This window comes from Ovis aries, chromosome 11, assembly GCF_016772045.2.
Source record: "Ovis aries strain OAR_USU_Benz2616 breed Rambouillet chromosome 11, ARS-UI_Ramb_v3.0, whole genome shotgun sequence".
Taxonomy (NCBI): Eukaryota; Metazoa; Chordata; class Mammalia; order Artiodactyla; family Bovidae; genus Ovis; species Ovis aries.
Window position 1 is genome coordinate 26,730,222 of NC_056064.1, and position 25,481 is coordinate 26,755,702.

Genomic DNA, 25,481 nt, shown 5'->3' on the forward strand with positions numbered 1-25,481 from the left:
ATACATGACCACAGGAAAAACCATAGCCTTGACTAGATGGACCTTTGTTGGCAAAGTAATGTCTCTGCTTTTGAATATGCTGTCTAGGTTAGTCATAACTTTCCTTCCAAGGAGTAAGCGTCTTTTAATTTCATGGCTGCAATCACTATCTGCAGTGATTTTGGAGGCCCCCAAAATAAAGTCAGCTATTGTTTTCACTGTTTTCCCATCTATTTCCCATGAAGGGATGGGACCAGATGCCATGATCTTCGTTTTCTGAATGTTGAGCTTTAAGCCAACTTTTTCACTCTCCTCTTTCACTTTCATCAAGAGGCTTTTTAGTTCCTCTTCACTTTCTGCCATAAGGGTGGTGTCATCAGCATACCTGAGGTTATTGATATTTCTCCTGGCAATCTTGATTCCAGCTTGTGCTTCTTCCAGCCCAGCATTTCTCATGATGTACTCTGCATAGAAGTTAAATAAGCAGGGTAACAATATACAGCCTTGACGTCCTCCTTTTCCTATTTGGAACCAGTCTGTTGTTCCATGTCCAGTTCTAATTGTTGCTTCCTAACTTGCATATAGGTTTCTCAAGAGGTGGGTCAGGTGGTCTGGTATTCCAATATCTTTCAGAATTTTCCACAGTTTCTTGTGATCCACACAGTCAAAGGCTTTGGCATAGTCAATAAAGCAGAAATAGATGTTTTTCTGGAACTCTCTTGCTTTTTCCATGATCCAGCAGATGTTGGCAATTTGATCTCTGGTTCCTCTGCCTTTTCGAAAACCAGCTTGAACATCAGGGAGTTCACGGTTCACGTATTGCTGAAGCCTGGCTTGGAGAATTTTGAGCATTACTTTACTAGCATGTGAGATGAGTGCAATTGTACGGTAGTTTGAGCATTCTTTGACATTGCCTCTCTTTGGGATTGGAATGAAAATTGACCTTTTCCGGTCCTGTGGCCACTGCTGAGTTTCCAGATTTGTTGGCATATTGAGTGCAGCACTTTCACAGCATCATCTTTTAGGATTTGAAATAGCTCAACTGGAATTCCATCACCTCCACTAGCTTTGTTCATAGTGATGCTTTCTAAGGCCCACCTGACTTCACATTCCAGAATGTCTGGCTCTAGGTGAGTGATCACACCAGCGTGATTATCTTAGTCATGATGATCCTTTTTGTACAGTTCTTCTGTGTATTCTTGCCACCTCTTCTTAATATCTCCTGCTTCTGTTAGGACCATATCATTTCTGTCCTTTATAGAGCCCATCTTTGCATGAAATGTTCCCTTGGTATCTCTGATTTTCTTGACATGATTTCTAGTCTTTCCCATACTGTTGTTTTCCTTTATTTCTTTGCATTCATCACTGAGGAAGGCTTTCTTATCTCTCCTTGCTATTCTCTGGAACTCTGCATTCAGATGCTTATGTCTTTCCTTTTCTCCTTTGCTTTTTGCTTCTCTTATTTTCACAGCTATTTGTAAGGCCTCCTCAGACAGCCATTTTGCTTTTTGCATTTCTTTTCCATGGGGATAGTCTTGATCCCTGTCTCCTGAACAATGTCACAAACCTCTGTCCATAGTTCATCAGGCAGTCTGTCCATCGGATCTAGTCCCTTAAATCTATTTCTCACTTCCACTGTATAATATAAGGAATTTGATTTAGGTCATATCTGAAAAACATCTATTTCTGCTTTATTGACTATGCCAAAGCCTTTGACTGTGTGGATCACAAGAAACTGTGGAAAATTCTGAAAGAGATGGGAATACCAGACCACCTAACCCGCCTCTTGAGAAATCTGTATGCAGGTCAGGAAGCAACAGTTAGAGCTGGACATGGAACAACCGACTGGTTCCAAATAGGAAAAGGAGGACGTCAAGGCTGTATATTGTCACCCTGCTTACTTAACTTCTATGCAGAGTACATCATGAGAAACGCTGGGCTGGAAGAAACACAAGCTGGAATCAAGATTGCCAGGAGAAATATCAATAACTTCAGATATGCAGATGACACCACCCTTATGGCAGAAAGTGAAGAGGAACTAAAAGCCTCTTGATGAAAATGAAAGAGGAGATTGAAAAAGTTGGCTTAAAGCTCAACATTCAGGAAATGAAGATCATGGCATCTGGTCCCATCACTTCATGGGAAACAGATGGGGAAACAGTGGAAACAGTGTCAGACTTTATTTTGGGGGGCTCCAAAATCACTGCAGATGGTAACTGCAGCCATGAAATTAAGAGGCTTACTCCTTGGAAGAAAAGTTATGACCAACCTAGATAGTATATTCAAAAGCAGAGACATTACTTTGCCGACTAAGGTCCATCTAGTCAAGGCTATGGTTATTCCAGTGATCATGTATGGATGTGAGAGTTGGACTGAGAAGAAAGCTGAATGCCGAAGAATTGATGCTTTTGAACTGTGGTGTTGGAGAAGACTCTTGAGAGTCCCTTGGACTGCAAGGAGATCCAACCAGTCCATTCTAAAGGAGATCAGCCCTGGGATTTCTTTGGAAGGACTGATGCTAAAGCTGAAGCTCCAGTAGTTTGGCCACCTCATGCGAAGAGTTGACTCATTGGAAAAGACTCTGATGCTGGAAGGGATTGGGGGCAGGAGGAGAAGGGGACGACGGATGATGAGATGGCTGGATGGCATCACGGACTCAATGGACGTGAGTTTGAGTGAACTCCGGGAGTTGGTGATGGACAGGAGGCCTGGCATGCTGCGATTCATGGGATCTCAAAGAGTCGGACACGACTGAACGACTGAACTGAACTGAACTGAACTGAACTGAATGGTCATACCTGAAGTGGTTTTCCCTACTTTCTTCAGTTTAAGTCTGAATTTGGCAATAAGGAGTTCATGATCTGAGCCACAGTCGCTCCTGGTCTTGTTTTTGCTGACTGTATAGAGCTTCTCCATCTTTGGCTACAAAGAATATAATCAATCTGATTTTGGTGTTGACCATCTGGTGATGTCCAGGTATAGAGTCTTCTCTTGTGTTGTTGGAAGAGGGTGTTTGCTATGACCAGTGCGTTCTCTTGGCAAAACTCTATTAGACTTTGTCCTGCTTCATTTCGTATTCCAAGGCCAAATTTGCCTGTTACTCCAGGTGTTCCTTGACTTCCTACTTTTACATTCCAGTCCCCTATAATGAAATTAGTCATCAGATAATTGCAAACTAAAACCACAGTAATATATTACCTCACACCTATCAGAATGGTTAAAATTCTTTTTAAAAATAGTGTGTGCCTGCTAAGTTACCTCAGTTGTGTCTGACTGTGTGACCCCATGGACTGTAGCTCATGAGGCTTCTCTGTCCATGGGATTCTCTAGGCAAGAATATTGGATTGGGTTGCCATTTCCTTCTTCAGGGGATCTTCCAGACCCCAAGATTGAATCCACATCTTTCAAATCTCCTGCACTGGCAGACAGGTTCTTTACCACCAGCACCACCTGGAAAGCTCAAAGCAATTGACACCTCCGGAGGCACCGCTGGGATTAAAAAATAGTGATAGCAACCAAATGCAGGTGGGGATGTGGACAAACCTCTCTGGAGGTTTCCATAGGAACCCCAAGGACAATGGGCAGGGCAGAGCACAGCATGGGACACAGGAACAGAACTCGAGGAAATAGCATCAGTACCTTCACAATGGCCCCAAGGACCACCAAGCACCTGGCTCTCAGTCACGCATCCCTTACACCATATCTTTCCTCTCTCCCAGATGAAAGAAGCCTGGAGAGAGCTGAGTGTAATGACTGTGAGCCCCTCACTGAGGCTTCAGTGGTGATTTTCAGACCCGTAGGATAAAGGGAACATCACAAAGTGGGGGAGGAATTTCCTGTCCAAGAGATCAGGCCTAGCATAGGGTCAGCTCTCGCTGCAGCACATTGCAAGTGGAAAACGTGGGAAATGGTGATAGATCATTTTCAACCTAGAATTCCACATTCCCACAAATGATCAGTCCCACTCTTCTATCCCAAAAGAGTGCATTCCTTTGCCAGGAAGCTACTGGAAGGGATGCTTCAACAGAACGGAGGAATAAATCAAGAAAGAGCACATGGATCCAGGGAAGAGAAGATCCAGCCCAGAAGAAAGAGGCAGTCCAGGTATTTCTCAGGATGACTGGGAAGTCCCAGGAAAACTGCTGGCAGGGGGAGGGGAACGGAAGAGGGGGCCAAAGTTACAGAAGTGGGTCCAGAGGAAGTCTATGGGGGCTTGAACGCAAGGGGCCAGCTGGAGGCCCCTCACAACGTCTCTGAGGCCATGATCACAGTTGTTTTTATATAATTATGAAAATGACTAACTGAGTCAGTTCTTTGCAACCCTATGGAATACAGCGCACCAGGCTTCCCTGTCCTTCATTATCTCCCAGAGTTTGCTCAAACTCATGTCCATTGAGTCAGTGATGCCATCCAACCGTCTCATCCTCTGTTGCCCCCTTCTCTTGCCCTCAATCTTTCCCAACATCAGGGTCTTTTCCAATGAGTCAGCTCTTCGCATCAGGTTGCCAAAAGATTGGAGCTTCAGCTTCAGCATTCGTCCTTCCAATGAAGATTCAGGGTTGACTTCCTTTAGGACTGACTGGTTTGATCTCCTTGCTGTCCAAAGGACAATATAATATATATAATAATGTATACTATATATGTAATATAATCAGTTAGGATGACCACCATCACTTTCCACTTCAGTTTCCCCTCCTTCACATCTTCCTCTGTGTCAGGTGGCATTTTTTTTAATCCGAGCAAGAAATTGGGTTGGAAAAACAGGTTTGGCTTGAGTGGAGAGGGACCTTGTTATTTGCTTTACAGTCAATTTATCCTTAGGGTTGGCCCACCTACCCAGTCATGGCTTTTGGGGGTACTGTTGGCACCCATTGTGTAGACTCCCTTGGGGGTGAATGAAGGTGAGCCATGAGCCTCCCTCAAGCACTGGCATCAGTAGTAAAGAAGAAATATGCTGGAGGGAACCCTCAATGATCTTTCTCTTCTGAAAATCTCCTTACAATACCTTTGTCACAGGCAGAAGGAAATAATAAGTACGCAGCCAAAAAGCGGGGGAGGCGGGGAGAATGGATTTCACAGGTGTGTTGGAAGGTTATTAAAAATGTTATATCAGTTGTCTGGATTTTGTGATGTTCGTAGTAGCTTTCAGCTTTTGTGTTTTCTTTTCTAACTTAAGGAAATAGTACCTTTTATGCTTAATTTTGTATTCATAATTTTGCATCTTTTCCTAAGGAGGGCGCCCCAAATTGTGTACATTTCATGCCCTGTAAAACTTGGATTCGCCCTGATGGTTCTTGGAAAAGAGTACAACTGAAGTGGTGGAGACATGACCAGATCACGTGTGCAGAAAATTACGTTGTCAGGCTTTTTACAGTTAAGAAAGACTTAGTAATTGATTCACAGAATCTGAAGCAAGATTTTCAAGTATTCACTTCAGAAGAAACAAATGTTGTTCAGAAAAGGAAACGTAAGCATATTATACTGCTTGGCTCAGCGATTAACAATATTGCCACAGCCCTAACCGACACAGATTCTGAATTAGGATTCAAGCAAAACCTGTTATAGACTAAATTGGAAAATTATACCTATCTACAAGATAAAAAGTGACTGGATAATGTCTACAATTGATAAATAAAGAGATATCAATCTGTGTGTGTTATTTGAAAGTACAAATGTCTAAGGGAAAGAGCTAAAATGCTGCAAGTGGTTTCTCAGAACAGCAGGAATGGCTGAAGAAAAAAACCAGGGTCTGGTAACTGCTTCTAGCCCTACAAGACTGTAAATTGTATGTATTATTTCTGTCATAAGTTTTTAAATTCAATGACAATTATATACATTTTGAAGGAGAAGTCCTAGAAAAATTTGCAACTGAAAATTGGGAAGTCTTGACCCAGAACAAGCTTAGATGCAAAAATTGCTTGAAGTATCAGATGTGAAAACAAAAACAGCAACTACTTGCCCACCACAGAGGATGATTTAATAACATCTGGCACATCTATCGGAGAAGGCGATGGCAGCCCACTCCAGTACTCTTGCCTGGAAAATCCCATGGATGGAGGAGCCTGGAAGGCTGCAGTCCATGGGGTCGCTAAGAGTCGGACACGACTGAGCGACTTCACTTTCACTTTTCACTTTTCACTTTCATGCATTGGAGAAGGAAATGGCAACCCACTCCAGTGTTCTTGCCTGGAGAATCCCAGGGACCGGGGAGCCTAGTGGGCTGCAGTCTCTGGGGTCTCACAGAGTCGGACACAACTAAAGCGACTTAGCAGCAGCAGCAGCAGCAGCAGCACCACCAGCAGCACCACATCTATATTTTGGAATTCTCTAGCCCGGCTAAATTCAATGAAGTAAAACCTCTCAGGGAACAGCATAGACTGGATCAATGTCCATAGGACACAGAAAAGTGAAAAAAGCTAACTACGTGGTATTGCATATGGGCGCAACACGTAGGAAACTCCCTACAGAAACCCTGAAATGGTTCAGTTTTATGTGTCAGCTTGACTGGTTCACAGATGGTGGGTCCAACATTATTCTGGGTGTGTCTGTGAGGGTGTTTGGGGATGAGATTGACAGAGTCATTTCCTAGGCAGGTTGATAAGAAGTCTAGGGGTCCCCAAGGAGAGAGGGGTCTGGAATTCTCAAGGAGGAAGAAAGGACAAACTTCTTTTCCTTCTCTACATTCCTTAGGATTATATAACAGCAATGTATTCTGCCTGAGGACAGTCTCTGGATTAAACCTTCTGGCTAATTCTGTTATCTTAAAATGTAAATTATGGGAGTAGGTCTGGTGAGGTCTTTACAACCTCCAGACATTCTTTGGATTCACTGGAGAGTATATAACTTTATTGCTCACACTAACAAGGGGGTACTTTTTCTGCCCCCTTCTAATGCCTATGTCAGAAGCTTTCTCTATCTCCTTTATACTTTAATAAAACTTTATTACACAAAAGCTCTGAGCGATCAAGCCTCATCTCTGGCCCCGGATTGAATTCTTCTCCTCCGGGGGCCAAGAATCCCAGTGTCGTGATTCAGCAACAACCTTTCAAGATGAACATTTGAATTGGGAAAGCAGTTTGCTCTCCCTAACATGGGCTGGCTTCATCCACACCACTGAAGCCCTGAATAGATCAAGAAGGCCTGTCCTCTTAAGGTAAGAGAGAGTTCTTCCTGTCTGGCCCTCTCCAAACTGGGACATTGTGTCGGGAGCTGCATTAGGCATTACTGACAAAATAGAGGCACGGCCCTAAACCCTCTCCCTTTGTTCTGTAGGCATGGACCTGGAATGAAGGAGTTAGATTTTGTGATTCTGACTTGTTTTTTCCTTTCCTCGGCTGAGTTGACTGAAGAGACTATTAAGGTGCTTATTGTTTTTGAGAGACGCAGGAGAAGGCATAAAGCCTTCTGCAGCTGTGCTCAAAGAATAATTCATAATCACTGACATTTGTTCAAGGACTTTTACAAAAAAGTGTTCCAGGGTGAGCACAGAGGCCGCAGCTTGAGACCATGGGAGGAATTCCTATCTGAAGCCTATTTGTGAGAAAAGTGTTTATGGCAAAGGAGTTTGCTGAATTTAGGGCTTAGGAATAATTAAAATAGTTAGAAGCTAAATATTTAAGGATTGCTGTAATGTTACAATATTCTACTATAGCTTATAAAAATTAGGGACTTCAGAGATATTATTAGCTAGAAGCCCTTTCTAAGAAATAGTGAACTTAGGATACTAGGGGCAAACAGGACTTAGAAAGATAAGAAATAAACTGAGGAATGCAGTATGCAGCCCAGACATTAGCATGAGTTACAGTGTATTCACAAGGACACATGAGAAAAAGTAGGTAAGAGAATCACTGAGGAAGGAACTCCTTTTGAGGAGCAACAATGATTTTTGGAGAAAAATAAATCTGGGTCAATGGGAACTAAAAATATCAAACCTCTGACCTAATGCTTTTGTAAAAGTATAAAAGAGAATCATAAGCTTGAAATAAACAGGCAGTCCAGGAAAACTGAGAGGCTGCCTCAGTTTCTCTCGCCGACACCGCCCACCCCTTCAGGCCGAATCCCTGGCTGCTGGAGCTGGACTCTGGCAACATCGGTTGTTTTCCTACCTGCAGACTCAGGCGGAGACATTGATTCTTCCTGGGTCTTGAGCCTTTAGATTCAGACTGCATCTTACTCTGATGGATTTTGGAGGTTTCCAGATCACCGACTCATCTGCAGAACTTATCCATACTCCCATGAGCCAATATATCTCCTATTGGTACACCAAAATCCCATTGGTTCTGTTTCTGTGGAGACCCTTGACTAATACAATATCCATGAAATGGTTAACTCTGGGTAGGAGGAGTGGTAAGGGGAGGACACGCGGTGTGTGTGTGTGTGTATGCGAAACATTTTTTACTACTAGTTTATACTAATTTTGTAAATAAAAATAAAACCAAAAAACCTAATCGCTTCAAGACTCGTTAAAGGTTGGTCGTAGTGATCTTGGAAAGTGCAGTTTACCCACTGTGGAGACTGTTGGAGACACCCTTTACTGGAGAGCCATCTAGGTCAGTCTGGGGTCTTTTCAATCCTGCTTCTCTTAGCAAACTTTTTCACTGGCCTTTGCCAGCCCAGTTCACAGTTCCCGGACTGACAGGGGTGTTCTTTGGAACAGGGATGTTCAGTGGAGCAGGGGTGTTCTTGAAACCTCTTTTGCAGTGAAGCCCTCAGGGCAGACTCTGCGGCCCCAGCCACACTGGCTTCACCCCCACCCCGCGCCAGCCCCACCAGTGCCATCCAGGGGCCCCTCTGTGCCCATCTCTGGCCTGTGCGCTTTAAGATAAGGTGTTAAACATAGAGCGTTGGTTACCAGGGCTTGGTGGGGGAGGGGGAGACAATGGTGAAAGGGTACATGCTTCCAGGTTTAAGAGGAATAAGTTCTAGGAATCTAAAGTACAGCACAATTATTATAGTTAATAATACTACATATGCAGTTGAATGTTGCTAAGACAGTAAATGTTAAATGTCCATGCTGCAATAAATGGTAATTGTTTAACATGAAGGAGGTGTCAAATAAAGCTATGGTGGTTAAAAGAAAAAAAAAAGATTAGGCATCAAGCCTTATTTTATATCCCTGGATATGTTCCAGTGTCTCCTGGTTTACAGCCTATGGGACCTTGAATGGAATTTATGTCTTACTGTTATGTGAAAACTGTATAACTATTAATTATGTTGAATTGGTTCATAGTGTTTTTCAGGTCTGCTAGTCTTTTACTTTTCTGTCTATTCAGTTTATTAATTTTTGAGAGCTTGATATTGAAACTCCAATTAAAAATCTTTAAATACTTAAAAAAAAATTTGTAGTATATAGTGAAACTATATATAACTTTGTTCTGTATTTTCCAAGTCTCTTAAAAATGTGTTATCATACTTCCATAATTCAAAAAATAAACAATAAAATATTAAAAAAATAAAACAGCAAATTACCAAACAAATAAGCAAGTAAAAATATAAAGCTTCATAGGTAGGGGAGCGTAAAAAAAAAAGATTAAGTGTCAGGGACAGCTGTCCAACACTTGAGCTCTCTCTTCGAGACCCTCTCCCTCCCTCTTCTTTGAATCCTACACTTCCCAGTTCCAAATAACCAGTCCACACAAAGTTTCAAGTATTTGTCCTTTTCCTACTCCCTGATGGCTCAGCAGGTGAAGAATCTGTCTGCCATGCAAGAGACACAGGAGACGTGGGTTCGATCCCTGGGTTGGGGAGAACCCCCTGGAGAAGGAAACGGCAACCCACTCCAGTATTCTTGCCTGGGAAATCCGAAGAGCCTGCCAGGCTACCATCCAATGGGTCATAAAGAGTCGTGCATGACAAAGTGACTAAGCGCAAGTTACACACTACTCCACTGAGGAAGCTGAAAATTATAATAATAATAATCACAGTGAATTTCAGAAGAAGGCAGGAGCAGTCTCCCCAGGGTCAGAGCTTCTTCAGCGCCCCCGCTTCTATCCCTCTTCAAGCTCTCCCCATGCTTCTGAAGACTCTCCTCTCCTTCCTTTCTTCAAAATGCCCAGGCAGGGAGGTTTGCGGGTTGGAGGTCTGCTGGAGGCTGGGGGAGGTGGGCGGCTAGATGGTGATGTTCCGCTTCATCTCACACACCCAGCGTTTCACTTGCTGGCAGAAATCATCATTCCAGAGCCCATCCCGTCTGATCTCTGCACAGTCCTCGCTGGCCCCCAGCTCGTGCCCCCGCCAGTTATCGGGCTGAGCAGGATCCCAGTTCCTAGGAAGGCAGGACAGAGCTCCGCTCCAGATGGCCCCCACGTCCCAACAACCCTCACTCCCCACCTCAGAAAGGCATGGCTTTTTCAGGGAGCTGTGACTGCAGTCTTGGGAGCTGAGAATCTGGGTGAGGGGGGAGATGGTGGGAGAATTTGGTCCCCGAGGGACGAGTGGGAGTGTCCTGGGGGCAAAGACCAGATGGCCATTCCCAGGACAAATTAGTGGGGAGAGACAAGGAGAAGCCACTTACTTGTAGCTGTGCCTGTAGTCTGTGCCGTCCACCCATTTCCAGGAGCCATCGCTGTCGGTGAGACCTATCCAGATTCTAAAGGGGTTTGAGTGTTGTACAACGAACTTCTGGAAAACAGGTGGGAGGGAAGTTTCTAGTCCCTTGTGCCTCCATGCAGGTCTTAGCTGTATCTCCCTCACCCCACCCCTCAGTCTGATCTGTCCCCACCTCGAAGCAACAGCACCCAATACAAGTTCCTGGCTTTTTCTTCTGCAACCATATCTATTATTTAGTGAACATTTACTGGGCTAAACATTGTACTAATTACTTTACAAGGATTATCTTATTTCATCCCCATAAAGCTCTGTAAATTGGACACCCTAATGATTACACTTTACACGTGAGATTAAGGAACTGAGGGTATCTGTGGAGCCCAGGGTAACAAGTCAGTGCCTGAGTTGGTGACCCTTGTCCCCTGACCTGGCCTCCCACTTCATTCCTAACTCACAGCTGCTATTCTAATTTTCTCCCTGTCTTGTGCCCACAACCTCAAACTCTTGGATCCTGACCCCTGCCACCCTCAGGGTGACCCAATGACCCAGTAAAGATTTGGGTTTTACTTGCCTTTCAGGCACACTTATCTGCTCCTACTTCTACATACAGGTTTCCCTGGTGGCTCAGATAGTAAAGAATCTGCCTGCAATGCGGGAGACCTGGGTTCAATCCCTGTCTTGGAAACACCCCCTGGAGAAAGCAACAGCTACCCACTTCAGTATTCTTGCCTGGAGAATCCCATGGACAGGAGCATGGCAGGCTACAGTCCACAGGGTCGCAAAGAGTCAGATGCAACTGAGCAACTTTCACTTTCACTTCACTTCTACATACAGCTGTCATTTCTGTTGTCCTCCAGGCCCTGCAGCTTCTAAGCTTGGACCCACTGCTCAGAGCTCTGTTATGACTTGGCTACAGGGGCTCTGGCAGTCTGGCTGAAAATAAGAAGATGCCCTATATGTGAGGGCCAGCCAAGCTGTCCAGCTGGTGGGGGTGGGACATAAGTGGTCTTTGAGATAGCTTCCCAGGATCCATGCATACCTCCTAAGAGGAAGTGGCTTTCTCTTAAGAGATATGGCTCTTTCTGAGGCCTCAAGAGGGAGGCCTTGTGTGCTGCAATTCACGGGGTCGCAAAGAGTTGGACATGACTGAGCGACTGAGCTGAACCTTAAGCCCCCTGGCTTGGGAGGGCAGCACCATAGGGTGTGGTCACCTTGTTTTATGAAGGAAACATGAATATGTAGCAGTTTCCTTTGATAGCATATGAAGGGTCTCCAACTGCATCTGGAGGAAAATTTCCTAATTCCACTCTCCCTTTCTAGACATCTAACTAAAACTGCAGTTAGTCACCTCATCTGAAGGCAGATACAGCAGCATTCTTGAATTCTAGACTCCTGCAAATAGGTCAATATCCTGTGCATGAAGGGACAGCTCTCAAGGGCTCGTAGGGCTATTCCCCAAATTCAGGAGGGTCAACGGAGCTGGAGGGAAAATGCCTGGAGGCAAGATATTCCCTTTGCTGCTGCCCACTGCCCCAGTCCCCTCTTCATCACCACAAGAAGCTGAGTAACTGAATGGACCACACAAAGCATCAATATCCAGGCTCTGTGTTGAAGACTGAGTGTGTGTGAGCATGTCGGTGCTCAGTCATGTCCGACTTTTGGTGACCTCATGGTCTGTAGCCCACCAGGCTCCTCTGTCCATGGAATTTCCCAGGCAAGAGTACTGGAGCAGGTTGCCGTTTTCTGCTCCAGAAGATCTTCCCCACCCAGAGATTGAACCCGCATCTCCTGCATTGTCAGGCAGATTCTTTACCACTGCGCCACCTGGGAAACCCAGGTGAAGACTGAGGGGAGGGATGAAATAGTGTCAGATGGTCAGAAAAGATAGTCCATGAGAACACGTCTGCCCTATTCATGAGTAAATAACAGGGAAGAAAGAATTCAGCCCACTCAAAGAAGGAGCACGGGAGAGTTTTATCATGGAAACTGAGAAAAAATGAAAAGGATGGAAAGGAAGAGGAGGAAGAAAAAAGCACTGTGATATCAAGAAGAGAGGTGAAAAATATACTTTGTAAAGAAAGCATGTTTCTAAACCTAAGAAGCTATTGGAGAACAGCTTATATCCTCAGAAACATTAAAGAGATGAATGACATAAAACTACAAAAGAAGAATCAAAGAAGAAAGATAACAATGATAAATAAAGAGAAGAAAGTGAAGAGAAAATTTTGAGCTACATTAAAAAAAAAAAAAAACTCAACAAAAAATCAAGTCTAAGATACAAAAGACAGGCTTGAGAAAAGAGCCCAGAGAACAAAGGAGAAGAGAGAAAGAAGGTGAAGCGAAGTCGCTCAGTCGCATCTGACTCTTTTTGTGATCCCATGGACTGTAGCCTACCAGGCTCCTCAGTCCATGGAATTTTCCAGGCAAGAGTACTGGAGTGGGTTGCCATTTCCTTCTCTAGGGGATCTTCCCAACCCAGGGATCGAACCCGGGTCTCCTGCACTGCAGGCAGATGCTTTACAGTCTGAGCCACCAGGGAAGCCCCATATTTCTTTGAGCCCCTTTTTTGGGGCGGGGGAGGCAAGAATACTGGAGTGGGTTGCTCCCTTCTCCAGGAGATCTTCCCGACCCAGGGACTGAACCCAGGTCTCCTGCACTGTAGGCAGATGCTTTTAAACAGTGACAAGATGAAGGCTATGGAGGGTAGACAATGGAGATCATTTTGAATGGTGTGCTCCAGAGGAAAAGAGAACAAATGGGCAAGAAAAACTATTCAAATAAATGGCTTAAGAAAATTTTCCAAAACATATGAAACTCTAACTTTATGTGCTAAAAGAACTCTCCTAGCCTCAGAGCAAAAATATAGAGAATATACCACACTGAGATATATCTGAGATTAATGAAATTCAAAGAACAACTATTTGCACACACATGTAAGGAACGTGGGAGAGATATGAACAAGGCATTATAAACTTCAAAGTTGCTAACAGACTAGTTCTGAATTGTTCTCAATTAAAAAGAAATAATAATTATGTGACATGGTAAAGGTAAGAGCTGCTGCTGCTGCTGCTGCTAAGTTGCTTCAGTCGTGTCTGACCCTGTGAGACCCCATAGACGGCAGCCCACCAGGCTCCCCCGTCCCTGGGATTCTCCAGGCAAGAACACTGGAGTGTGTTGCCATTTTCTTCTCCAATGCATGAAAGTGAAAAGTGAAAGTAAAGTCGCTCAGTCGTGACCGACTCTTCATGACCCCATGGATTGCAGCCTTCCAGGCTCCTCCATCCATGGGATTTTCCAGGCAAGCGTACTGGAGTGGGGTGCCATCGCCTTCTCCGAAGGTAAGAGCTAACACTACTTTATTCATCATATTGCAATATACAAACCAGGGTGTTGTGCACCTCAAACTTACAGTGTTACATGTCAATGATATCTCAATTTTAAAAGAGAGAAAAGATTGAGGCATGAGAAGAAGTGTACTGGTTTCCTCATCTTTCATATAAAAGTTATATAAATTCTTTTATTTTTTAAAGCCAAGAAGTTTCAGCCCATTATTTAGAGTTATGACAGTAATTAATATTGTAGCTAAAAACAAGCCACATTTAGTCCAAAATAACACAGTAGAGAAAACAAGAAGAATACATCTCACATAGCAAATGGGAGAAAATAAAAGAAGCATATAAAACAGAAAAAAAGTAGCTGGATTAAAGATATCTATTTTAAAATAAATGCAAGTGCGAGAGCCCAGAAATAAACCCACACACCTACAGTCAATTAATCTACGACAAAGGCAGCAAAAATATACAACGGAGAAAAGACAGTCTCTTCAACACGGTGGTGTTGGGAAAACTGGACAGCTACATGTAAATCAATGAAATTAGAATACTCCCCCACATCATATATAAAAATAAACTCAAAATGGTTTTAAAACCTAAATATAAGACATGATACCCTAAAACTCCTAGAAGAGAACATAGGCAAAATATTCTGGGACATAAATCACAGCAGTATTTCCTTAGATCAGTCTCCCAAGGCAAAAGAAATAAAAGCAAAAATAAACAAATGGGACCTAATCAAACTTAAAAGCTTTTGCACAGCAAAGAAAACTATCAACAGAACAAAAAGACCACTTATGGAATGGAAGAAAATATTTGCAAATGATGCAATTGACAAGGGGTTAATATTCAAAATATAAAAACACCTCATACAACTCAACATCAAAAAAAAAAACAACTTAACAAAAAAATTGGCAGAAGACCTAACAGACATTTCTCCAAAGAAGACATACAGATGGCCAGCAGGCACATGAAAAGATGCTCAACATGGCTAACTACTAGAGAAATGCAAATCAAAATCACAATGAGGATTTACCTCACATAGGTCAGAATAGTGAAAGTGAAGTCACTCAGTCGTGTCCAACTCTTTGTGATCCCATGGCCATGGGATTCTCCAGACAGGAATACTGGGGTGGGTTGCCATTTCCTTCTCCAGAGAATCTTCCCAGCACAGGGATCAAACCCAGGTCTCCCGCATCGCAGGCAGACTCTTTACTGTCTGAGCTACCAGGGGTCAGAATGGCCATTATAAAAAAATCTACAAATAATAAGTGCTGGAGAGGGTGTGGAGAAAAGAGAACCCTACTCTACCCTTGGTGGGACCGTGAACAGCCTGAAGGTTCCTTAAAAAACTAAAACTAGAGACTTCCCTGGGGGTCCAGTAGTTAAGACTCCAAGTTTCCACCGCAGCGGGCAGACAGGGGTTTGATCCATGGTGGGAAACTGAGATCCCACAAGCTGAAAAGCAGCTAAACCTGTGCAGAGAAACTATCGAATCTGTGCACTTACACAGAGAGAATCCGGACACCACAATGAAAGAGACTTTATGATGCAGTGAAGATCCTGTGTGCCCCTAAGACCCAATGCAACCAAATAAATATTTTTTAAATGAATAAAATAAAACAACTTATATACAACTATAGGAAAAATACCTTAAGGGTGGCTAAACAACAGAGTAGCATCATTTATGGGGGGGTGGGGTGGGGGTGCCTAAAAAATTCTCAATACTCAGGATGAATCCAAGATTAATTAAATCAGAACCTTTGAGTGCAAGACCAAGTGTGAATATGTTTTAAACTCCTCAAGAGGTTACAATACACTGCAATGGCTGAGAATCATTTATCTAAAACAGAGACTCAAAATAGTTGGAAATAAGAGGGATGGAGAGAGATACACAAAGCAAATGTAAGTGAAAAGAAATCAAGGACCAGTCCCTTCATATCACATGAAGACGAATTCAAGGCAAAAAGCATTAATCAGGACACTGATGTTCATTTCACCATGATAAAGGTACCATCCCATCCTCCATAAAGTTGTAGGTGGCATGAACTTCTGAGCCAAATCACAGACTGAGTCTTAGGTTGATTCACATGAAACTTTATAGGCCAATACTGAGAATATTGGCAATTTCAACCTGATCAGTAAAGTAAAATATGTCTGTAATCCATATATATATATATATATATATATATCTACCCTCACCTCAAAGAGGGGATAACAAGAGTGCCTGCTCCATAGGGTTGTGAGGGCTAAAGCAATGGTTATATGAAAGTGCCTGACACATAGAAAGGGCTCAGTAAATGTTATCATTAATACCCTCCTTTGCCCTAACATGTCCCACTTGTTTGAATGGGTTGAGTCTTCCCTCTGAACTTTGGAGTTGTGATCTGATGGCAGCAGTGGGCAGGGAGACTTGGGGCGCTTTGGAGGGACCCAGTAACTCACGCCAGGCACGTTCCTGGGAATCCCACTCACTCTGTCCCTTTCACCCAAAGACCCATCACGTTCCCCAGGCCAGTACAGAGCAAGCAGGGACTGTCAGCGCCTCCACAGTGTTCTCCACCGAAGTCCTGGCCCTTTAGTTCATCCTGCCACTCATTCTGTCTCCTGCCCTGATCCTCATCACCTGGTCTCCTGGCTCCTATCCTTTGCCCTGGCTCCTGGATGTAATCTCCCACCTCTTAGAATCAATGGCTGCTCCATCTTGAACCTCCCAGAGCAGGGATGGATTTCCGCTTCTGGATTCTCCTCAGGTCAGAAAAAAATAACAAAACAAGCCTGACCCAGCCTCCCAGTTTGCATTCCCAAGGTTTCCTCCTGCATTTGGGAAGGTTGTGGTTTTACCTGCTCCTCTCTGGAGTTGACGACCACCAGGTGGGCATTCTCCAGCTGGCAGTACTTCTCAGCCTCGAGCCAGGGCTTCCCCAAGCGAGAGAACCAGTAGCAGCTGCCATCATATTCCACCCAGTTCACTGGGCAGCATTCTGTGCCTGAGGGGGTTGGAGGGACAGAGGGCGATAAGATCCAGCTGGAGGGGACGGGCAGAGGGATTGGAGATGCTCACCCCCAACCCCGCCCCACCACATCCTTACCGTTGCTCTGGAAGTGTGCCATCTGACAAGTTAGTGCGCGCAGATCTGTGGGGAAGTGCTTCAGATGGAGCAGCAAAGTGGCGTGATCTAAGGGTCAGAGCGGTGGCAAGGGTGTGGTAGGCCGTGTGCATGGCCCGCAGACCAGCACTCCAGCGTCTGGCTGGGGAGATACACTAGCATACACACGCACACTCGAGAGAGAGTCTCTGACCTGCTTTCAGGTCTTCCTGCTGCTTTTCCAGCTTGGTTTCCAGCAGTCTCACCTTGTCACTGGCGAAGCCTCCTGCAACAGAGGAAAGCTAACCTGTCTCCCCTCTGCTCTGCCTCCCCAACATTTCTCCACCCTCATGCCACTGACGCGTCAGCCCAGGCCACCATCCCCTTGGCCTGGGATGTTACATGCTCTGCCCTCTGGGCTCCCCAGCCCCACCCACTCTTCTCCTGGCTGCACGGTGGTGTTCTGAAGCACAACCTGCTCAGGCCACTCACTCCCCTGTTAAATCCTTCCCGTAGCTCCCTATGTTCTCAAAGTAAAGCCCCGCGAGTTAGCGCAGCTTGCCTGCATGGTCTGGCCCCGACCCACCTCTCTAGCCCACCCTTGGCCCAGCCCTCCAGCCACACTGGAAATATTGAGAGTCCAGGACATGCAGTGGTCTTCCTCACGTCCTGGTCATCAGACTCTGCTCTCTACCTGGTTCCCACCTCCATCCTCTACTCTAACCCTCACTCATCCTTCAGGGACCCTCGGCTCAGGAAGCAGCATCCTTGGAACCCTTGCCTGGCTTCTCAGGTTGGATTATCTGCCCTAGTCTGTGCTTCCTTCCCAGTACCCCTAAACACTCCCCTATTGCACCCAGCATGCATGCCCGTGTGTTTAGTTAGTCATGTCCGACTTTTTGCAACCCCATGGACTGTAGCCTGCCAGGCTCCTCCATCCTTGGGATTCTCCAGGCAAGGGTACTGGAGTGCGTAGCCATCCCATTCTCCAGGGGATCTTTCTGAACCAGGGATTGAACCCATTGCAAGCAGACTCTTTACTGTCTGAGCCACCAGGGAAGCCAGCACGGAGCCCAGCCAACCCTCACTGCTAAGCCAACCCCTCAATCACCCAGCACATCCCAGTCCCTCCCCTCGGGGCTCGCCCAGTCACCGTGGGAGCTGAGATTCAGGATGTTCATCAGGGTGCTCGACGAGAAGTTGCTGAAAGTGTCCTGTAGGGTCTGCAGCTCCCCTTGCAGCTGTGCTCCTTGTCAGGAGACAAAACAGGACACGGTGGATCGCACACTGTCCCACCTGACTGCCCTCACACTGTCCGCGGGATGGTCCCCTTCCCCGCCCCAGCACTGCCTCCTTACTGCCTCCATCTCTTCCCTATCGTGGCTCTCACCGGCCCCAGCACTGCCCGAATCCCCGCCCCCATCACTGCCCCACCCCTGCGACCCTCACTTTGGGACCCTGTCACACAGATGGCCACCAGCAGCAGGACATTGAAGACCAGGACAAACAGACTAAGGCGGAACTTGGAGCAGAGACGCTGCAGCACGAGAGGCTGGGGAGGAGGCATCCCTGCAAGAGAAGGGGTGTCAGGGCAAGGGGCATCGGAGGCAGGGGGCCAGAGAGCCAACCTCACGGAGCATCAGAGGAGCAGAGCCTGAGGAAGTACAGCTTTGCGGGGCGAGGGCAGGCGGAGAAAGTAGATTCTGAGATGAAAAACACTCCGGATAAAATTAACAGATGAGACAGGCATACGTCTCAATGAACTTGGAGGCATAGCAACAACAACTGTATAAAAAGAAACACCAGGAAAGAAAAGTATCCCACACTCCCCCATAAAATAGCAAGAGCACCAATGAGCTGTGGGATCACTAATATATGCATAATTGATGGAAAGGGGAGATGGAGAGGCAGAAAGAAAATTTTTTTGAGGAAACAATAGCCAGTGTATCTACAAATCTTCTGAAAAACTCTGGGAAGAGTGGAACCTGCTCCCAGGTGAGCAGGTGCCAGCTGTCAACCCACTTGCAGGTGGCAGAGGCTGGCTGATGGTTGCACCCCTCAGGCACACTCTGCCATGCTGCCCACCCCGCCTCTTTCAGGCGAGCCCCCTGTCCCGTGAAATCCAAAACCACTGGACTCTCTCCAAGCCTCCTGCTGAAACACGAATCCTCTCATTCTCAGAAGATCCAACAATATCCAAAGTTACTTTTGTGTGTTCACTACCTACCAGGCAGCTGGTGGGACCTGAAGGGGCAGAGGGGTGTAGGTGGGTGAGGCCTCTGCCCCACACAGCCTGTTGAAAAGGCTTGTGGACCTGCTGCTGGGGAAAGGAGAAGCCTGGTGGGACAGCAGCTTTCTCCCCTGTTCAGCTCCCACCCTCAGCTGCAACAGGGGCAGTTCTTCCAGCCTCAGGCAGGAGGGAGTCCCTCCTCCCAGCCCAGGCTAACCAGTCCCCCTCCTTGAGCTTTGACCCCCAACCCCTCCTGGTCTCCACAGAGCTTCATTCCATCACCAGCACCCACACCTGACACCCCCTCCTGCATCCCGGCTCCCGCCCTTCATCTTGGAAACGGCTCAGTTCTTTCTCACCTGAAAACTTTCTCCTAGACACTTGGGGACTTCGGTAAAGATTTGCTAGAGAAAGATTCAGGTAGGGGGCTTGGAGGGGAGTGGGGATCTTCCAGAATTTCTCTGTGCCCTTTCCCTCCAACACACACCCTTCCCCTCCTGCCACCACACACAGCACACACTGGTCAGGTTGGAAGGAAGAAGGGAGACCCCTTTCCTGGGGCCCTGGGGGTGGAGAAGAGGGTGGCATCAGAGGACAGTCTCTGGTCACAGGGTGAATGTGACAAAGGCCTCGGAGGGACAGAGAGTGACCAGGAGCTAGACTAGGGTAGAGCAGAGCCCCAGAGACTGGACACTTGCCTTTCCAGAATGGTTCTTCTCTCCCAGGGCTGTGTCCACGAGTGTCTGGGTCCTCGCCTCTGCCTAGCTGGTGGTCGTTCTCCTCGGAGTCCAGCTGCTGGATGTCCTGGAAGTTCCTGGCCATGCTGGGTCCTGGGTGTAGCTGGACCCTGCCTGGGCTCGGGGATGCTTTAGGGCTGGGACTGAGTTGGGGCTGATGCTCGTGCTAAGATGCTAATTGAGGTGGAGGCTGGTGGATGTAGGCTCAGAGTGGGTCTAGGCGATGGCTGGCTTGGGTTGGATCTGAGGTTTGAGGGGAGATGGAAGCTGAAATGCCTCTCAGGAGATGGCCTGGGCCTCGAGCCTCCCTTCCACACATGCCAATCACCCCACAACTTCCCATCGACCGCGCCCCCCCCCAACTGTCTCTGAACCAGGGTCTGTCTAATCCCAGACATCCCCAGGCTTGCCTGCCTCCCCAGTGACCTCAGTTTACCTGTTCAAGGTCTAGAAGGTTGCCCAGGCCCCAGGACGCAGGAGAGCTTGAACCAGGAGAACTGGGGGCCAGGTGGTGCTGGAAGAGAGGAGGGAAGGGGTGAGCACTAGTTCAGGGAAGGGCCCTGAACCCGTGTGCCTGAACGTCCAAGCGCTTCTAACTTGGCATCTCCTGCCCCTGGGACTTTGGACAGTAAACAGAGTGGAAACTGAGTTGGAGACTCAGTCAATATGTGGCGGGGGCAGAGGGCAGGACTGTGTCTCTGTCCTTCACAGAGAAGGGGTCTCCTGGCCTGTCCCTTCTACCCTCAGAAGCTAGTCACCTCACTCTTCTCAGCACATCTGGGAGGAGGGCCAACCAGGAGGAACCAGGGTGCAATTGGCTAGTTCCTCTCTGCCCCACTCCCCTTTCACTTCCTGCCTGAGATTCCCAGAATTGTTAGTCAGACAACCCTGACCAGGATTGGAGGGGCCACTTCTGTACTCTTGCCCAATCTGGCGTCTGAGCTGAGGCCTCACGTCCTGTAGGCTCAGCCAGTAGGCTTCCCAGCTTTGGGCCAACTGGCTTCACTCTCCATGGGAGTAAAGCCCCTCAGAGACGGGAAATTCAGGGAGGACAGAGAAGAGGGAAGAGCATCCAGAAAGCAGTGGATAGGAGAGGTTCAACCTTGTAAATAAGCCGCTTCTGTTGCCTGGGTGGCTCAGTGGCAAAGAATCTGCCTGCGATGCAGGAGACACGAGTTTGATCCCTGGGTCAGGAAGATCCCTTGGAGGAGGAAAGGGCAATCCACCCCAGTATTCTTGCCTGAGAAATCCCATGGACAGAGGAGGCTGGTGGGCCACAGTCCATGGGGTCACAAAGAGTCGGACAAGACTGAGCGACTGATTGGCCCTCTCGTGGCCCTGGCTCCAGAAGCTGTGGGCCTCACATCCAGGCACGGCGCTAAATGACCCACAGACATGCTCTCTGGTAATTCTCACGACACGTCGCAACAGATCACTTCACTTCTGCTGTTCCCACTTCACAAAGGAGGGAATAACCTGCAGGAGACTAAGTGACTTGACTGTGTAGCAGGGGATGGGGCGGGGGTGGGGGGTGGTGGGGACTGTGGGAGGCAAAACCGATCGAGGGAAAATGCCATCCCATCAGACTGGGGGCTCTTCACAGTCCTGTGAGGAAGACGGGGCTTCACGAACCGAAAAATCAGAGCTCAGTTGGTAAAGAATCGGCCTGCAGTGCGGGAGACCTGGGTTTGATCCCTGGGTTGGGAAGATCCCCTGGAAAAGGGAAAGGCTAGCCACTCCAGTATTCTGGCCTGGAGAATCCCATGGACAGTATGAGGTTGCGAAGAGTCGGATACGACTGAGCGACTTTCACTTCCACCATCTACACTTGCGCTAACAACAACTTGGGAGAGAAAACCCAGTTTTCATTCCTGATTTTATATACATATATACACATCAGTTATTTGGCTGCACTGGGCCTTCATTATGGCATGAGGGCTCTTCAGTTGCAGCATGTGGGATCCAGTTCCCTGACACCATATGGAGACAGAGAGAACACAGAGAAGAACCGGGGCCCCCACATGTGAACAAAGCCTTCTGGGAGCTTCCAGTCTAGCCAACAGCTCAATGCATCCAAGTGTATGACCCTAGCCAAGACCACATGGTCTACCTGGCCTAGCCCTTCACGGCACCCAGAGAATCTTGAGAAATAAATACAATTGACCCTTGAATGGTGCAGGGATTAGGGACACCGAACCTCTCCCTGCAGTTGAAAACTCGAGTATGACTTTACAATACCCTCTGTATCCCCTGATCAGCGTCTGCACATGATGTAACACATTTTTTTGTGGAAAAAAATATGCTTATGAAGTGAAACTGTGCAGTTCAAACCCATTGTGTTCAAGGGTCAACTGTAGTTGTTTGTTTTAAGTCAATGAAGCTTTGGGTTAGACTGTTATGCATCAATAGGTAACTGAAATAAAATATATTCTCAAGTATGCATCCGTATCAAATATATGGCATAGTTTGTGTGCCTATTTTTTAGACAGATAAGTGAAGCTTTCATACATCTCATTTGTTCCTGACTTTTTCACCCAAGAGTAAATGTTTAAGATCTATCCGTGTTGCTATTTGTACATCTGGTTTGTTGCTATGAACCTCTGCACAGTATTCAGTGGTGCGTATCCATCACTGTATATTTACCCAGTCCCCAAATGAGGAACACCCAACTACTGCAATGGACACATTATGTCCCCATGAGGACCTAGGTGAGACTATGTCTCAGGACTATATCCAAGGCTGAAATTGCCAAGTCACAGAATATTCTCACACTTAATTTAATGCATACACACACACCGTTTTTTTTCATCAATGAGATCCTATTCACAATACTCTTTTTCAGTACAGTTTTTATTCCCTTTCATTTCTCACTTGCCTCATGCTCCTCGTCCACTCACTGCATCCTCCCTCCCTACCCCTCCTGTGATAGTAATGGTCTTACTGTTTCATCTCTGCTATCAATGCTTCATCAAGTTCCCACGTGGAGCTTGGTGAGAATTTCCCTGTGAACCATATCCAGGAGTGAAAGTGTCACTTCACAAAGGATTCTCAAGCTTAACTTCACCTGAGTCCAGCCAGGCTATACCTCTTCCAGAACGGCCGTGCCCACTGACACTCCCATCACCAGCATATGAGGGCTCCCTCTTTTGTGTCATCCTTCTCAACACTTGTTACTATGCAGCTTCTCACCACCCTGATGACATCTCGCTGCTCCTCTATGCTACATTTCTGGTTAATAGAGAGTTTGAACGTTTCTCCACCTGTTTTCTATTTGTTCAGATTTCCTCTTGTATGGACAGCTTTTCCACATCCTTTATCCATTTTTCTATTGGGTTTCCTGGATTCACTTTGCTGATTGGAGGCATATCTTGTATATTCTAGATACATGTTCAGAAAACAAGGTCTTTTGAAAATTAAAAACAATTTTTTTGTTGTTAAAGCCAAAACAATTAATAAAAGTGCTGGAAGATAAAAATCAGGAAATCGTTCCAAAAAAGGGACAAAGTTGTTTGTTTGTTTTTTTTTTAATGAGAGAACAGCTAAACTGAGGGCATTTTTTACCCCCTGGCCTCATATTTCCATGTATACTTCCTGCTAGGGAACTCTCCAGGCCTTTCTCCAGACATCCCCACCACACCTCCCCAGGAAAGGAAGCTTGCCTGTGGGGGCTCTCTTTGGTTCTTTCTGCTCAGCCAGTCATCTGTGTTCTGCCAGGTGACACTGAGCCTGCCCCTGCAGAGAAAACCTGCTTTGCCCAGCTCTGCCTGTGACTAGGTAAATATGTCTGTCTAACTGTTGGATGAAATATTAACAAGTCCTTTTGATTTAAGGGGCTTCCCTGTAGCTCAGCTGATAAAGAATCTGCCTGCAATGCAGGAAACCCCAGTTTGATTCCTGGATCGGGAAGATCCCCTGGAGAAGGGAAAGGCTACCCACTCCAGTATTCTGGCCTGGAGAATTCCATGGACTATACAGTCCATGGTCTCGTAAAAAGTTGGACATGACTGAGTGATTTTCACTTTCATTTGATTTAAGGTTTGAAGCCAAGTCCACCTTAACTGTGTATCAGCAAGAAAGCTAGCAACTTGACATCATTTATCTGTCTACTGTGTCTTGGTTCTCAATTGGTTTCAAACTTCAGAGGAAAAGAAAGCACCCCCCCTTTTTTCACCAGCCTTGTTAAATCTCCACGAATAATATAAAAGATCAATTGATCCACAACATTCAATTAATAGTTCTAGAAGATACACAAGGAAGTAAAAGGGAGAAAGTTATCAAAGAAATAATACAAGATTGTTACTTAGAATGAAAAGCATGAGGCTCCAAATTTAAATAACCTACTAATTGCCCAGCTTTTCATTAAAGAATGACCAAAGGACATAACTGTGAAATTTCAGAATACCAGCAATAAAGAGTCTAAAAGCTACTGGAGGCAGGGGGAAAAATCACCTATAAAGAAACAAGAACTGGAACAGATTCTGCTTTCCACTTGTTACACTCAACATCAGGAGACAGGACAATGCCTTCCAATACGCAAGGGAAATTCTTTTCAACCTAGATTTTAGTCAGTGCAAATGACCATTGACATGAAAAAACAGGGGGAAAAAAAGAGAGAGAGAGACTTTTCAAGGACTTCCCTGGTGGTTAAGACTCCATGCTCTCAGTACTGGGGGCCTGGGTTGAATCCCTGGTCAGGGAACTAGAGCCTGCATGTAGTAACTAAGACCCAGCACAGCCAAATAAATTAAATAAATAAATACAATTTTTAAAAACTTAAAAAAAAAAGAACTGTCAGACATTCCAGGGCTCAGAATACTTATATCATATTTCTACTATGTTTACAAGTACCACAGAAAGTGAAGAAATAATCCAGAAACAAGATACATAAAAGAATATCTCAGTATGGGACTTTCTGTTATTATTAAATAAAGTTTTATTAAACTCTTTCTGTATTTCTGTCTACAAGTTGACTTTTTGTCTTAGAATGCTAACTAGTGAAATTTGAGAGCCTGGCCTTAAAAATGCAAGTCATAATAATAAATTTAAGAGATCTAAGGAAGAGATGGAGGGCTTCCCAGGTGGCTTAGTGATAAAGAATCCACCCGCCAATGCAGGAAACATGGGTTCAATCCCTCATCAGAGAGGATACTACATGCAGCTAAACCCTATGCGCCACACTACTGAGCCTGTGCTCTGGAGCTGGGGAACCTCAACCCCTGAAGCCCTTGCATCCTAGCGCCCCGGCTCTGCAACAAGAGAAGCCACCCCAATGAGAAGCCGAGCACCACAACTAGAGAACAGCCCCCGCAAGCCGCAACTAGAGAAAAACTCACACAGCAACGAAGACCCAGCACAGCCAAAAATAACTAAATAAGTGTGGTCAGTCTTATTTAAAAAAAAAAAAAAAAAAAAGATACTCTAACAGGCTTTCAAAGTCACTTCAGTATTTTGGTTTACTTTCGCCACTTAAGCAGGTAGGTTTCTCTCTCCTTTTGCTATTGTATTCCCAACATTCAGGATAGTAGCGCCACCTGGTGGTCATACCTCATGATGCCTGTGTCTTCGAGGA

General features: G+C 46.0%; 1 protein-coding gene across 2 annotated transcripts; it reads right to left on the bottom strand.

The window, feature by feature from the left end:
• Positions 1-9,866: 9,866 nt before the first annotated feature.
• On the bottom strand, positions 9,867-20,506 carry ASGR2 (asialoglycoprotein receptor 2). Of its 2 annotated transcripts, XM_012185609.4 has the most exons (9): positions 20,349-20,506; positions 19,874-20,155; positions 18,395-18,514; positions 18,099-18,194; positions 17,160-17,231; positions 16,949-17,035; positions 16,701-16,846; positions 10,493-10,599; positions 9,867-10,243 (listed from the first exon to the last, which is right to left on the bottom strand). In XM_012185609.4, the coding sequence occupies exons 2-9, from the start codon at positions 19,995-19,997 to the stop codon at positions 10,087-10,089; spliced, it is 909 nt and encodes a 302-aa protein (XP_012040999.1). In that variant the 5' UTR covers positions 19,998-20,155; positions 20,349-20,506; the 3' UTR covers positions 9,867-10,086. The 2 variants fall into 2 exon arrangements, with proteins under 2 accessions (XP_012040999.1, XP_012041000.1); XM_012185610.4 differs by lacking the exon at positions 18,395-18,514.
• Positions 20,507-25,481: the final 4,975 nt, after the last annotated feature.